The sequence below is a fragment of the Pipistrellus kuhlii genome, unplaced genomic scaffold (assembly GCF_014108245.1).
Source record: "Pipistrellus kuhlii isolate mPipKuh1 unplaced genomic scaffold, mPipKuh1.p scaffold_m20_p_3, whole genome shotgun sequence".
Taxonomy (NCBI): domain Eukaryota; kingdom Metazoa; phylum Chordata; class Mammalia; order Chiroptera; family Vespertilionidae; genus Pipistrellus; species Pipistrellus kuhlii.
Genome location: NW_023425529.1, coordinates 86966443 through 86983409, shown reverse-complemented (window position 1 = coordinate 86983409; position 16967 = coordinate 86966443). Strand labels below are relative to the sequence as shown.

Genomic DNA, 16967 nt, shown 5'->3' with positions numbered 1-16967 from the left:
TCATTCAATTTTAAGTGGACAAAGGGTCTGAATAGATATTTCTTCAAGGATATTTGAATGGCCAATAAGCACATGAACAAATGTTCAAAATTATTAGTCCATTTTTATAATGGATTGTTGTGTTTTTGTCAGTTTTTAGCATTTTATGTAAATTCTGGTTATAGAACCTTATTACATACAGTTTTTAAATATTTTTTTCGCATTCTATCGATTGTCTTTTTACTTTTCTATGTCCTTTCAAGAACAAACACGTTTAATTTTTATGAAGTTCAGTTTATCTGTTTTTTCTTTGTTTGCTTGGTTTTGGTACCACATCTAAGAAATCATTGCCTACTCCAAGGTCAAGAAGATTTACACTAAGACTTTTTTAGTTATAGCTCTTATATTTTGGTCTTTGATCCATTTTGAATTAATTGTGATTGGAGAACATGCTATGTACAACTCAAACCTTTCAGTTTTGTTTGTTATTTTGTTTTTTTTTGTTTTTTAATTTATTGAATTTTTACAGAGAGGAATTGAGAGGGATAGAGAGTTTGAAACATCAATGAGAGAGAATCATCGATCAGCTGCCTCTTGCACACCCCCTACTGGGGATGTGCCCGCAACCAAGGTACATGCCCTTGACCAGAATCGAACCCGGGACCTTTCGGTCCACAGGCCGACGCTCTATCCACTGAGCCAAACTGGTTTCAGCTCAAACCTTTCAGTTTTATTGAGGCTCTTTTTTATGGCCTAGCATATGGTCTATCCTGGAAAATGCTTCTTGTCTACTCCAGAAGAATGTGTATTCCTCTATTGATGGGTGAAGTGTTCTATAGATATCTATTAGGTTAGTCTGTTTTTTCTTATTTTTATACCTAGTTGTTTCTATTATTGAAAGTAGGGTACTGAAATCTTAGATTACTATTGTTGAATTATTTATTTTAATTCTATATATTTTTTAAAATATATATTTTATTGATTTCAGAGAGGGAGAGAGATAAAAACATTAATGATGAGAGAGAACCATGGATTGGCTGCCTCCTACACAATCCCTAGTGGAGATCGAGTCCACAACCAGGAATCAAACCAGGAACTCCTGGTTCATAGGTCAACCGCCAAGCCATGCCAGCTGGGCAATTCTATAATTTTTGCTTCATGTATTTGGGGATGTGTTGTGGTTATGTTTATAATTGTCATAACATTAATAAATTGAACCTTTCATGTTGTAAAATGTTCTTTTCACTAGAAATAATTTTTGTCTTAAAGTTTATCGTGTCTGAAGTTAGTATACCCACATAGTCCTCTTTAAGATACTATTTGTGCCCTCGCCGGTTTGGTTCAGTGGTAGACCTGTGGGCTGAAGGGTTCTGGGTTTAATTCCAGTCAAGGGCACATGCCCAGGTTGTGGGCTCAGTACCTGGTAGGGGGTGTGCAGGATGCAGCCAATGATTCTCTCTCATCATTGATGTTTCTATCTCTTTCTCCTCCCTTTCTCTTTGAAATCAATAAAAAAATATATATTTTTTAAAAATACTATTTGCCTGGTGTATCTTTGTTTCTTCTTTTAATTTTTACCTATTTGTGTCTTTGAATCTGATGTGTGTCTTCTTATAGTCGATATATAGTTGATCATGTTTTCTTTTTAATCTGTTCTGCCAATCACTGACTTTTTTTTTTTAAATATATTTTTAATTGATTTTTCACAGAGAGGGATAGAGAGTTAGAAACATCGATGAGAGAGAGTCATTGATCAGCTGCCTCTTGCACACCCCCTACTGGGGATGTTTCCGCAACCACGGTACATGCCCTTGACTGGAATCGAACCCGGGACCCTTCAGTCCGCAGGCCGACGCTCTATCCACTGAGCCAAACTGGTCCCGGCCAATCACTGACTTTTGATTGGAGTGTTTAATTTGTTTATATTTGATATAATTACTGATAAAGTAAGATTTATGTCTGCCACTTTGCTACTTGCTTCTGTATCTCATTTCTATTTGTTTATTCCTCCAGTTTTTCCCTCTTATGTTAAATAGATATTTTTTAGTATGTCATTTTAATTCTTTTGGCATTTCTGTTCATATATATACATTTCTAAATTTATGAGAGAGAGACAGACAGACAGACATGGATGTGCGAGATAAAACATCAATCAGTTGCCTCCTATATACCTTCCCCTCACCACCACCACCAGGGATCAAAATCACAACTTAGGTATGTGTCCTGCCTGGGAATCCAACCCCCCGGACCTTTTGGTATATGGGGCAATGCTCCAACCAACTGAGCAACAGCGGCCAGATATATAGTTTTTTGTTTTGTTTTCTTAGTGTTTGTGCTAGGGATTACAATTAACATTGTAATTTATAACAATCTATCTCAGATTAATACTAATTTAATTTCACTGGTATATAAAAACTCATATATAGCTCCATTCCTTCCTCCTGCCTCTGTGCTGTTATGGTTATACAAATTACATCTTTATGCATTATATATTGATACCTATAAAAACAGAATTAAAATTATTTTTGAGGTTGTCTTAAACCAGATATAACAAAAAAAGAACTATAAAAATATGTTTAGGCTGTTTTCATATGTATTTATGTGACTTTCCTCAGTGTCAGTGCTATTTATTTCTTCATGTGGATTGTGTTGCTGTCTAAATACCTTTCATATCAATTTGAAGGAGTAGTATTTCTTGTATGGCAGATTTGCTAGTAACAAAATCTTTGTTTTTGTTTACTAGTATCTGGGAATGTCTTCAGTTCTCATGTTTTTGAAGGATAGTTTTGCTGGATATAGAATCCTTGGTTGAAAGTCCTGTGATTTTTTCGTTGTTTTGTCTTCTTTTTCTTTTTAGCAGTTTGAATATGTCATCCATGCCTTCTGATTTCCATGATTTCTGAAATTAGCTGCCAGTTTTATTGAGGATCACTTCTATGTAATGAGATATTTCTCTCTTGCTGCTTTCAAGAATCATCATACTTGGGAAGATTTTGGTTATTTTGTGTTTAAATATTCTTTCTGCCCCTTTCTCTCTGACTTTTTGTGGCACTCCCATTATACATATCTAATATTTTTTATAGTGTCTCACAGGTTTTTGAGACTCTATCCATTCTTTTATTTTTTCTTTCTATTCCTCAGACTGGTAATCTCAATTGACCTAACTTCAAGTTCACCAATTCTTTCTTCTGCCTGTTCAAATCTGCTGTGAGTTCTTAATTTCATTTATTCATTTTTTTTAATACAGAATTTCTCTTTGGATTTTATTATAACATATTTCTGTATTGATATTTTTATTTGGTAAAACAATCTGATATTTTCCTTGGGTTTTTAGACATGGTTCCTTTGTTCTTTGAACACCTTTGTAATATTTTATTTAAGTCATGTCTAGTGACAAGGCAAATGTCTGGGGACAGTTTCTATTGACTGCTATTTTTCCTGTGTGTGGGCCATACTCATTTGTTTCTTTGGATGTTTTTAACATTTTTATTGAACACTTGACATTTTAAATAATGTAATATAGAAACTCTGGAAATCAGATTATTCATTCTTTTTCAGGTCTTGTTTTGCTGTTTGTTGTCTGTTTGTCCAGTGACATTTATAAACTACAAAATTCTACAAAATCTTTGCTCAGCTTATGGCCAGCTAATGGTCAGACAGGTAATTCCTTAAATGCCTGTGACCAATAAATTTCCCAGTGTTTCTGAGGGATTCTGTGTTCATGGTGGGGCACATCTTCAACACTCAGACAATAGACAATTCCTCCTTAGCCTTCATTGCTGGTTTTCACAAAATGTCAATATTAGCCAGAAATGAGAGCTAAGTGCCTTCTCAACTATTTCAGATGCATGCACACAGTCTGGACATGTCAGAACCCCTATGGAAATTTCTATCCCTAGTTTTAAAAAACAATAACACTTTTGATTAGCCTTTTTTGCCCACCTCAGGCAGCCACAATCTTAAACAGTTGACTCTGACTTTTTCCCCCAATGAATGCCCCCAAGTGTAAAGGTTGATTTTACTGGGTGAGCTCCAAGTCAGGTTAGTTAAAAGACATCTTATGGGTGGAGTCTTTCAAGGAGCCAACAGGTCAATTAGTAATGACAATTCTCTAGAAATGGGGCTTTGAAAGCATGCCAGTTTACACTTTCAATGTCTGCCAAACTGTGATTATGGACAATTGTTTTTCCAGGCTTTTGTGGAGCTAAGGAGTTGGGGACCAGAACAGGGCGTTTAATGCCATAGAGCTCACTGTACTGAAATTTAGACATTTTTCTTGAATACTGGTAAACACACTTTGGCTTGCTACCAAACTTTGGCTAATTTCAAGAACTCAAAAATAGTTGGATCTAACAGTGTTTGCCAGTGTTCTCTTTGCTTTATGAAGGAGAGGCTTTTCAGGTACCTTTAACCTACCATTTTCACTGACATCACTTTATTTTTGCATATTTTAATCCACAACTATTTTTATCATTTTTCTTTTTAAAAAAAAAATATTTGTATTGATTTCAGAAAGGCAGAGGGAGAGAGAGATAGAAGCATCAATGATGAGATACAATCATCGATCAACTGCCTCCTACAGACCCCACGGTGGGGACCAAGCCCGCAACCCAGTATGTGCCCTGGCATCGAACTGTTACTTCTTGGTTCAACAGTTGATGCTCAACCACTGAGCCACACAGGTCGGGCTCACTTTTCTTGTTTCTAAGATGCTCATATTATTTGAGTTTTATTACGTACTTGTCATTGTGCTGGCATTTACCATGCATTGTGTTTTATTTTACTTCTAACCATGCATTGTTTCGTTTTATTTTATTTCTATTACAGCTGTCCCACCACTGACACTAATACTACTACTAATAAGATAGTGTATTCAGTTGCACTGTATATTCCCCAATGTGAATCATAGTTGTATCTGGGAATGATGCAACTATATCATAAGTTTTATGTAATTTTGTCTCCATAAGAAGAGCCATACTAATAAGAATGGAAGTATAACCTTCAGCAGAAAGGGAAAAAGTCCCTCAGTTTGGTTCTGGTTGCTATAAGAGCTTTTTGATCTTATTTTTAAAATTTTAAAAACAAAACTGCAATAGAGCGGCCCCCCTGGGAAATTCATACTGCCTCTATCGCCTCTTTTAAGGGCAGACTACCGTCTCAGAGGTACACTTCCATTTGCATTGTCTGAGAAGTTAAATGTTGCATGTATTTTGTTTCCGTTGTTTTTATTTATTTGTAATATCTTCTATACTAGATTTCTGCTACAATGAGTTATCTGCTTGAATAATCCAAGTTATGTCCCTTAATGCCAGTTGCAGTTTGTATTGTATTGTTAAATACTCCATTTAATAAGATGCATGGGTTTTTGTTGTTGTTTATGATTTTGGTGTTTTTTTTTTAGTGATCACCAAGGCCTTTCTCATTCTTACATTCTATAATTGTGATTCTAAGTACAAGTTTCTGGAACAAACTCAATTTATAAGACCTAGAGAAAGAACTCCATAAGAATGAATTTAGTGTGACAAAGTGGAAACAGAAAACATCTTTGAAATCAGATCTGAGAGTGTTTTAAATGGCTCTACAATTTAACAACGATGTGATGGTGCCTTAGTTGACTTTCAAATTTCCCATTTTGTAAAATTGGGATAATAGAGTGATTGTGAGGATTCACTAAAATTCTGTATGTAAAGGTTTTTACATGTGACGGGCACATATTAGATGCTTTACAAATGTTGGTTTTTCTTCATTTTCTTTCAGTTTCAAATATTTGCAAACTTTAGGAATGATGGCTGTGAGTTGTCTGTCTGGTCTGGGCTTTTCTCTGGCCAAACCTGCTCTGATCTATTCATTCCATATAGTCTTTTTTTTGGGGGGAGGGGGGGGGGAGTTTATTGAGATATATTTCATATACTATAAAAGTCAATCTATTTTTAAAGTGTACACTTTAGTAGTTTTTAGTATATTCCAGAAGTATACAGTCATCATTACAATCAAATTTTTAGACCATTTTCAACACTCCATAAAGAAATCTCATCCCCATTAGCAGCCATTCCAATTCCCAGGTGTACAGGTTTTGCATGGTCTTTCTCAATTCTCCTACTCACTTAAGCCCTGTAATTCTTAGTGTGATGTTTTTGTAATAGATGCTTGTATTAAGGTAACAGAAATGCTGGCATTATAGTTTGGGCTCTTGCCCTTAGCATCAGAAGTGTTCGTTCTGGGGTCACCATGACTTTTTCAATACTTAATCAAACTAATGCTTTTTGGTCTTTATCTTATTTGTCTCTTATGTGGTACGTGTGTTATTGGCCACTTTTTCTTTGGCAACACTCTTGTCTCCCTTGATTACTTGGAAGTCTTGCTCTCATTGTCTCCTCTTGTCTAGTTGTTTTTTCTCAATCTACTCATCTATTCCAACTTATTTCAATACTACAGGCCTGGTGCATGAAATTTGTGTATTGGGGCGGGGGGAGGGGTGGTCCCCCAGCCTGACCTGCACCCTCTCCAATCCGGGAACCCTAGGGATGTCCTCTGTTTGGGCACTCGGGCCCCTCTCACACCAGCTTTGAGAGGCCAAGCGACAATGCAGCTGTGTCTTGCCTACGGTGGCCTGCGCCTCCCTGCTCCAAGTAGGGGACCACTGCGTTGTGTGCACACGTGAGGCTTTTCTCCTGTTGCATGCTGAAGGGAGAGGGGAAGGCCTTTCTCGTCCCCGAGAGTGCTCCCACACCTCGACCGGCTCTCTGTCCACTCCCGTCCCGATTTCACAGGCAGCAGACGTGCTTGTGCAGGCATAGTTGGGGCCTGGCTTGCCCTCAGGGGGCGTTCGCCCAGGATGCGAGCCCCCAACGGGTCAGACCGGGCAGATGAATGGATGGACGGCTGGAGAAAGCCATAGTGACTTCCCTGTGGTGTGAGGATTGCCTGTGGTTTCCATGGTGGCAGGAGGAGGCTTTGAGGTTGTGCGCTTGGGAGGATCGACCAGTGTCCCAGGCATCATGGGGCTGCCCTGTGTGTCTGTGGCAGTAGGATCTACATGTTGTTTACCCAGTGGCCCATCCAGGTCCGGTGCCTTATCCTGATGTCCACTCTCTGTCATCACGCCCAGGCCCTTTCTTCATTTGGGTCCACACCCTCTCAACTTGAATGTGCAACCCCTCCCAGGAGTCACCACCAATGCTCGCACGCCCCAGTTGGTGTCTGCTGACCGTGCTTCGAGAACTGGCCTTCTGTCGTGTGGGTGTCATCCCTCGCCGCCCCCACCTCAGGCAAGGGGTTGGTGGTATCCCCAGGCAGAGTGTCACAAGGGTGTTTGTCGGGCGCATGCACCCGGGAGAAAAAGAGGATTCCGGGCAGGGGACACAGCCTCATTCCTCGGCCCAGTGCTTGGGGCAGGGAAGCGAGCCTCATGCAAGTCCCCTTGCTGCGTGCACAGCCTGTTGAACAGTCATTACTGTGATGCCATAATGGACAATTTACGTATATAGACTAGAGACCCAGTGCACGGAATTTGTACAAGGGTAAAGTCCCTAGGCCTGGCCAGTGATCAAGGCCGATCTGTGGGGTAACTGGCAGGGTGATTGCCCCTCCGCCGCCCCCCCACCCCCCCCGCACCTACCTTGGCGCTGCCTTCTCATCAGCCCCACCCCCTGCCACCACCACTGGTAGCCTCCCTCCACTGGGGTGACTGGTGGGGCGATCGGGGAGCCCCGCCCCTGATCACCCTACCACCACCATCAGTCACCTTCCTCTGCAGGAGCCCCCCAGCCTACTCACTGACCAGTCCCGCCTGCCAATTGCCCCACTGCTGCTGCCAGTCACCTCCCTCTGCAGGGTGGCCAGCGGGTGATCAGGGGGGCCTCCACTGACACCCGCCTTGGCCGGCCTGGGGCTTGCGGGTTGGGGGAAGCTCCTGGTGATCAGTGTGCATCATAGCAACTGGTTGTTCCACTGTTTGGTTGATTTGCATATTAGGCTTTTATTATATAGGATGGTTATTCTCAAAGGTAGTGTTCTCCAGTGCTGGCTAAGTTCTCTCTTTTGTATTTTCACATGATATTTAAAAGTATCTTTATTTAGTTCCTATTAGCAATTTGCTGCCCCATTGGGACTTTAAGTATACTTGCTTTTTTGCCTCTCAAACAACTTTAGATTTTTTTAAATTAATTTTTCATTTTTAACAATAAGATAGGCTTTGTAGTTATTTAGTTTATAGGAGTTTTTTGTGTGTAAGCTAGGCTAATTCCCAGTGTTCACATTCTATTTGTATTTCCCTTTCCTAATTCATGTTTTTCATTGAAGACTAGCTATTGCACATGTATATATTTCTGTATGATATACATTTTGGAACTCGTATATTTATCTGTTTAGTCACAAATATTTTTTATGATACAGTTTTGTCTCAATTTTTTTTATTGAAGTAAATATTTTTAAATGCATTTCTAAATAAATATACTTACAAAAATGGTTTTTCAGTGATACCATTTTCAAACTTATTTGTCAAGCCCTTGTAGGAACATTCCCTAGAGTGCTGCTCAGCAGTGCAGTAAGGAAAGTCAGCCATCTTCTTAATGAGGGGAAGAGAAAATCACTAGTGGGAGAAAGTTGAGTAAAAACTTCTTAATGATTCTTTTAAAGAACTTGAAATCCGGGACTTAAATCTTTAGTTCATGAGGGAAATTTTATTTCTATTATACTTAAGAGATAGATTGCCATTTTAATTTAATTTAATCCTATACTTAATTTTTATCAAAATGCTACATTGTTAAACAATATTGTCATTGAATGAAGATCTACAACCCTAGACATAAAATTGTGTGCCTGCTTACCCAACACGGTGTCTGAGTCAAGTTGGGCTGTAGGATGTACATCTAGCTCTCCACTAATTCCCTCTCCTTCTCCCACCATTCAAACTGTGCATTAGTCATGTTCTCCAGTAAACGGGTCAGGTAGAAAAGACCCTTCTAATATCTGTGTAAATTTTATTTAAATGTTTAAACAAGCACTTTTGTGCCCTTTTATTTGCTTAAATAAATAAAATCAAACAAATACTTCATATTTCTTAATGTTTATGTAAGTTTCCCAGATACTTGGAATATATGTTTAACTTAGCATAGCTGTAATTCCACAATTGCAATTCTAATTTTACAAACTAGGATATATGTTTTCTTTATTTCCTTCCATGTCTGTTATACAGTTATTTGGGCCTTTGCTATGTTTTCCTACAAATTGTAAACCTTCAATGTTTTGCTATCATTAATGAGTAAATGTTCGACATTGGCTGTGAGAGTGCAGAGTCAGGCATATGGGCATTAAGGTCTAAGCGCTTAAGGGCTTATTGAGAAAGAAGAATATGATTTCCAGTCCAGTCCAGGCAGTAAACCTGTAGAAAGGGTTGTACTCAGAATAAGTCTTGTAGGATTGAGACAACAATACTGTATACTATACTGGTGTGTATGTCTCTGGTACTAATATATGCTCAAATTTTTATTGAAACATTCTTTGAGATATATACCAAACCATTGTTTATGCTGACGCCTTGTTTTAAATTCACTATGTAAAGTGGTAAGAACTTACTTCAAGTGGAATTATAACTTATGGATACCTCTAGGTGCTTTGTGCAATAGAAGCCACTGACATTCTTTTGTTGTGATATGAGCCATTAGTCACTTTTTTCTCCTTTCAAATAATCTGGAAACCACCTGATATTTTCTTTCTAGATGTCCTGGAGCTTCTCATCAGAGAGTTGCCTTAGAGAGAAGGAAAACCAGCAAAACTCAGACAGAGACTGAAAATGAAAATGGAACCACTATAATAGATCTCCCAGGTACCTCTCCTCCCGAAACGGACTGCTCAGGGACAGGCACAGCGCCTGCCGAACGGAACTTGACCTCAGCCTCTCTTCCTGTATGGACTGAGGAGCCTGGCCTGGACAACCCCGCCTTCGAGGAGAGCACCATTGCTGATAGTATGTGCTAGTCACCTCTTTCTTTTCTGTTTTCAAATCGGACATTTGCTTCCTCCTTACTTCCTCCTCCGATTTTCCAACGTGTATTTTTTTCCCTCTTAAAAAAATGATTTTATTGAGATAGGATGGAATCACCCTAAGTTTATAATTCGAACAATTGGCATTTTAGAAGCAGAACATGATCTTTACCCTGGAAGAAGGTGCCCCCACCCTCTTCTGTTATAGTTCATGAATTTGCTAGTCATTAACAGCTTCTTGTTTGCTCCTGTGTTCAGACTTTGTTGCTTTTTGACTAAAAAATCAGTAACATCAAGAATGGCAAAAACAATACCTTGGATTAAGTGCTTGTTCTGTGTCAGGCCCTGGGCCAAGCACTTCATATAAATTAACTGATTAAGTGCTTGTTACAATATTATGGGGTTATTATTTTTTTAATGGTGAGAAAATTGAGTCTTTGAGAGATTAATTGGTCAAGCTCATACTGTTAAGAAATGGCTGGATATCTGTCTCCAAAGCCACACTGTGACTACTGCACTCTGCTGTCAGTCACTAATCCGACTGTACAAACCCACTAGGAGCAAACAGAAAGCCTGTAGTCCTAGATATTGGGCATATCTCTTGGAATTTACTTTTAAATATGATTTTCCCTTAAAATTTTTAAGTTTTACTAAACATTTCCAATTTTCCCTGCCATAGCTAGAACTTTTTTCATCTATAAAGGCTCACCATCCACCTCTTACAGCTCTCCTACAGCTGTGATTACTCGCTCAGCATCTGTAGTGATTACATAGCACAGTTATTTTTTTCCTTAAACTGCCTTGCATGTTCACATTTGTTAATGGTTCAGACTTTCTCTTATCAGTTAGAACAAGATGACTGTCTTTTAATATTTCTTTATCAGATCATTGTACCTTCCCTAGTTATCTGATACATGGTAGCTATTTGTTGTTTATATACTGATCACCTTCGGAAGAGGAAATGTTTAGATAATATTAACATATAGATATTTTGTCACTATCTTTTTCTTTTCCAGTGGTATCATTAGTTATTAGTCATATATTAACATAAGATGGCTTATTTACCTGAAGAACCTCAAAATATAAAACATTTATTTTCTTTCTTTTTTCTTTCTCATTTTTAACTTCGCAGCCACACAACAACCACCTAGTTTACCAGAAGGTGAAATCACCACGATTGAAATTCACCGATCTAATCCTTACATTCAGTTAGGAATTAGCATCGTGGGTGGCAATGAAACACCACTGATTAACATTGTTATCCAGGAAGTCTATCGGGATGGGATAATTGCCAAAGATGGAAGGCTCCTTGCTGGAGACCAGATTCTTCAGGTACCAATTTTAATTCTGTTAATTTGTATCATTTCGTTCTTATTCATAAATTTAAAACTTGAAAATTCATGGTGCTGTGGAACCTAAAGTATATGAATGTGAGTATATTCTTATATGTAAAATATTAGGATTTTATAATTTCTTCTGATTCCCCATATATTTTATGGAATTTTTTTTTCCTACCTTAATTTCAATCCCAAATATGTAACACATTTTACACATAAGGAAACACACTCAAATAAGTTCTATAATGACCCTCGGTCATCCAGCTAGTACATAGCAGAACAAAGGATGCTAATTCAAGACTATCATTAATGCTGTAATCCTAACTACTATTCTCTATTTAATGCTAATTATAAGTTAATTTTAGGAATTCTGTACTTTAAAATGTCTTTAGAGTGGATTTCTTTGTAAATAATGATTGTATATCATTTTTACAATATTAGTTTCCTAGGGAAATGTTATTTCTATAAATAGGAGGGGGGAATATAGTCACAGTATGATCATAATTCTTTTTTGTTTTTAGGTCAACAACTATGATATTAGCAATGTGTCGCACAACTATGCCAGGGCTGTCCTTTCACAGCCCTGCAGCACCCTACAGCTCACTGTGCTACGAGAGAGGCGCTTCGGTAACCGAGTGACTAGCCATTCTGATGGGAACTCTCCACGAGAAGAGATTTTCCACGTGGTTCTTCATAAACGAGACTATGGTGAACAGCTTGGCATCAAACTTGTACGACGGACGGATGAGCCAGGAGTTTTTATTCTTGACCTGCTGGAAGGGGGGCTTGCTGCGCAGGATGGGCGACTCAGCAGCAATGACCGGGTGCTCGCCATCAACGGGCATGACCTGAAGCACGGAACTCCTGAGTTGGCTGCACAGATCATTCAGGTACATTTGAGACATGCATTCCAAATGCTTGGCCTTTGTTACCACATATCAGTATTTTGTTTTCATCAGCCAATAACATAAGAATCTGGGCATGTTTAATATTTCATTGGAAAAAGCAAGCATAGCTATTTAAATTCTTTGAAATCCACAGTCGTATAACTTCATTATAGATAGAATCTTTCCTAAGCACTGTGTCCATGAACTTGTAGCCTGGCTATTTATAGGTGCAGTCTCTAAAGTGTCATTTCTCCTTTGCTCCCTTGGGTCCATCTAGCAGTAGACATAGCACACGGTGTTGTCCACATATAACAAAAGAGAAAAGTAAAGTTCAAAGAATCTGTGATTACCAAGGTTGTGACTTACCTCATCTCTTACCTTCCCTTCACTTTAAGATACATAAAAATAGCAGGTCGTTTTTTGTTAAGAATAAATGTTATCCTATAATGCCTTTTTTTTTTTCCATCTTAAGGAATTTAAAGCAATTCAAACACATTAACATTTCTCCTCACAGTATCCCTGTAAAGAAAGTAAGGATAGTTATTATCACAGAAAAATCATGTTTTTAGTGAGAGAATTACTCCAGATAAATTTAGAAGACCACCCAGAGAAGATTTCAGGTTCTGCAGCAAGCCATGGCATTTAACCCAGTGTGGGGATCTCCTACGGAGATCAGGGTGAAACAATAGTGCCTTTTTTTTAAAGTAAGCCCAACAGAACACTCTAAAGGAAATCAAGAATTAATATAATTGAGCATCAGGAATTAAAATAGGTGGATAGTCACTAAACATGTGTGCACTACACAGAATCAAATAATAATGAGAATTTAAGATTATAAGAAAACCCAATTCTCAAACCTCTATAACTTACTCCTTTTTAAAACTTTTGGTTCAGTATAGCCTTACAGAAACACACAGCCACATTGCATTGAAGGGAGATTCAGTTATCGGCCTCAGTTCATAGACAAAATTTAAAGAAATTGGGTGCCTTAAAATTTCTTGAAATCAGAGGCAGTAATTCGGACCTTTACCTGTGGATACCAGGCAGCAGCTGCCCTGGTGAGGACAGGTACATCATGAAAGGGCCAGGTTGGTGAGAGGAGGAGGGGGTGCGGGGGGGGGGGGGGGGGGAGTTAATCAATTATGGGATTTGTTAAAGGAAACAGGAGAGCTGAGTAAACTTTATATAGTGAGAAATCAGATCAGTAAGATACAGATAAATAGACTGACTAAATATATTTCAGGCAGTGTTAAAATACTCAATTCTTAAGTAGATGGACCTCACTACATTTCTAACCAAAATGTGAAAAAATGTACATACACAGGTAGAAAATACATTAAATTTTTTTCATAATAATGTATATTTTGATTTTTATAATGCAGTAGTTAAATAGTTGCATCATAGTTTCCTCAGAGAATAGAAAACCGAAGTTGGTCAATTTAACTTTCTCTGTGGGAAAAAGAAATGTATTCCATGTCCCATAAAAAGAATCAGAAAGACAAAATACAGAAAATAAAGAAGGAAGTTAAATCACATTCAATCTAATAGCCCCAAAATGTCAACATTAATGTTTTGGAGACCATCATTACAAACATTTTTTATGTGTTTGTCCTCAGGTAAATAGGTGCATATTTACACAAATACTTAACATTATGCACTTATAAATTCTGAGTTTGCAACTTTTTCTTTACATCAACAGTATATTGTGGACTTATTATAATAGTAAGTGTAGCCGAAACCGGTTTGGCTCAGTGGATAGAGCGTCGGCCTGCAGACTGAAAGGTCCCGTGTTCGATTCCGGTCAAGGGCATGTACCTTGGTTACGGGCACATCCCCAGTGGGGGTGTGCAAGAGGCAGCTGTTCGATGATTCTCTCTCATCTATATTTCTAACTCTATCCCTCTCTCTTCCTCTCTGTGAAAAATCAATAAAATACATATTTAAAAAAAAATAGTAAGTGTAGATTCACATCGTGATTTTTAATACCTGTGTGCATGTTGTGTTCTATAACTTTTATTTTCAGGTTTAAGACATTTTGCTAAACTTCCTTCTGTAAAAATCAGACTATACTAATTTATACACCCAGTAACAAAGCATGCTACTTACTTATGAATCATGGGTATTGTCATTTGGGTATCCTGCATTTTAAAATATATTGACTTTAACACAACTCTTTTGCTATGTTTGAAATCCTGGAATATTACATGTGTGGTCTGTTTAAAGTTAGCCTAAACACAAATGTTGAAGTGTTTCAAGCCTAATTGCCCACTTCTATTACATGCAAAGAATTTTGTCTTTGGCCCTAACCAGTTTGGCTTAGTGGATAGGGCGTCGGCCTACGGACTGAAAGGTCCTGGGTTTGATTCCAGTCAAGGGCATGTACCCTGGCTGCAGGCATATCTCTAGTGGGGGGTGCACAGGAGGCAGCTGATCAATGTTTCTCTCTAATCTATGTTTCTGGTTCTCTACCCCTCTTCCTTTCTATCTGTAAAAAATCAATATAATATATATATATATATATATATTTTTTTTTTTAAAGAATTTTGTCTTTGAAGCAATCTAAGATCAGTGATTCATTTCTATTTATAGTTTTGTAAGTAGGAATTTCCCAGTAAAGTTGAAGTACTGATTATGAAATATTTAGTAGTTATCAGGTGTTAAGCATAATGAAAATGATCCTACACTGACATGAAGTCACAAAGGGAGCGTCTCACCACTTCACACTGTGATCTAATAACCTGAAGTATCAGAATTCTAAGTATCAGAATTCTAAACATTCTACTTTGTTATTGATCTTTTAGATCAAGCCCCAGACTCTGCTTTGGAAGTATGGCTGTATATTAACTGTTCTTTCAGTTATTCTAAAGAACTTGTTTGAAACTATTTAGTGCTATAAAATGTTTGAATAGAAAATGGTTTTCATTGGGGTCTTAAAGTTGGTTATCACTTATTTTCCAATTTAAAAACTAAAAATGGAGTAATTTCTTAACATTGTTGACTATAGTTATGAGGGAGTTCCCCTCTTTCTACCACAATTCCTTGAAAGTAGGCTATCCTATTTTCCCAGAGAAATAATAATAAAATTGAAAATTGTGGTCATGACCAAGAGTCAATATCAAATAAATTAGGCTTGTACATTAAAAAACAAAGATAAAATAATTTAAAGTAAAAAATTAAGTAACAAAGTATTTTTTAAAAATATACTAGATATGAATCTCTGTTTAAAATACAGATATATAGATAACGGACTTCTAAATTTAAAATAATCATCATAAACCTCTAAAGTAACTTACCATATTAATCCTTAGGGACATGTGGCTGTGTCATACACATACTGTGTGTGTGTGTGTGTGTGTGTGTGTGTGTGTGTGTGTGTGCATGGTCTTGTTATGCCGTATCTCTATAATCATTCTTTTCAGGACTGTTTAAAAAAATCCTATTTTGACTCGAACCTATCACAAGCAAAAACAAAGCTGGGCATAGTTTCATCAATTATTACTTCCAAAGTAGCCACTATAAAATTTATTTCAAAAGTCACAATGGGTTTTAATTAAGTTTTGAATCATTTCTTCCTTTCTATCTCCTTCCTTTGCTATGACCCTCTCAGTGCCAGGACTAGTATTGAAAGGGCAAAGAAGAATTTTTAAAAAGTTATCATACAGGTTTGGCTCAGTGGATAGAGCCTTGGCCTGTGGACTAAAAGGTCCCAGGTTTGATTCCGATCCAGGGCACAGCTTGGGTTGTGGGCTCAGTCCCCAGTAAGGGGCTTGCAGGAGGCTGCTGATCAATGATTCTCTCTCATTATTGATGTTTCTATCTCCCCCTTCCTCTCTGAAATCAATAAAAAGTATATTTAAAAAATAAAATAAAAAGTTACCTTAGCCGAAACCGGTTTGGCTCAGTGGATAGAGTGTCGGCCTGGGGACTGAAAGGTCCTGGGTTCGATTCCGGTCAAGGGTATGTACCTTAGTTGCGGGCACATCCCCAGTAGGGGGTGTGCAAGAGGCAGCTGATCGATGATACTCTCTCATTGATGTTTCTAAGTCTCTGTCCCTCTCTCTTCCTCTCTGTAAAAAATCAATAAAAATATTTTTTTTAAAAAGTTACCGTACCCTTCAAGAAATCAAGGGGAGATGAGAGGTAACTGCTTTGCCTTATTGGAGGTAGAGTTGGGAAGGGCATATCCAGGAGCTCTGTGTGTGTGATTCACCTGCAAAAGTTTTAAAATATTAACTCATGAAATGAACCTCCTTCTTCCTCACCACCAGTGCTTGCATTCACTACCCAAGCAAGGCTCTGGTATAGCGATAAGTGCATTAGAAACTATACTGCCTGTAATTTTTACAATGAGAAGCTTCATTAATGACTGGTGGTAATGTATGTATGTGTGTTTCCTCCAGGCTAGTGGAGAAAGGGTCAATTTAACAATTGCTAGACCAGGGAAAGCCCAGCCTGGTAACACTATCCGAGAAGCAGGAACCCAGAGCAGCAGCCAGCACCATGCGCAGCCACTGTATTACAGCAGACCCAGCTCACATAAGGTGAGGTGTTGTGTTTGTTTGTGTGTTTTAATTTACCCACCCTCAAAGGACCATTGTTACAACTGGTAAAATTTAAATGAAGGCTGCTATTCTGTTGGAGAAGGTGAACATGGGCATTGGGGAGGTGAAATGTGCATGTTTTGCTGCCTTGGAGTGTGACTCTGTTGTCTCAGTTCTTCAGACAATAGAGGTGGTTTCTTAGTGAAGAAGGTCCCTTCTGCCAGGTGATTGATGAGAAA

General features: G+C 38.1%; 1 protein-coding gene across 4 annotated transcripts in view; it reads left to right on the top strand.

Moving 5' to 3' along the window:
• The window catches only part of LNX2 (ligand of numb-protein X 2), a 62053-nt gene that overhangs the window by 31546 nt on the left and 13540 nt on the right, over window positions 1–16967 (top strand). For 2 of the 4 annotated variants that reach the window (XM_045588471.1, XM_036454707.2), the window contains 5 exons: window positions 3121–3186; window positions 9699–9946; window positions 11096–11295; window positions 11822–12190; window positions 16588–16728. In XM_045588471.1, coding sequence (XP_045444427.1) covers window positions 3121–3186; window positions 9699–9946; window positions 11096–11295; window positions 11822–12190; window positions 16588–16728 — 1024 coding nt within the window. The remainder of the gene's footprint in view (window positions 1–3120; window positions 3187–9698; window positions 9947–11095; window positions 11296–11821; window positions 12191–16587; window positions 16729–16967) is intronic. The other 2 variants (XM_045588473.1, XM_045588472.1) reach the window with 2 other exon arrangements.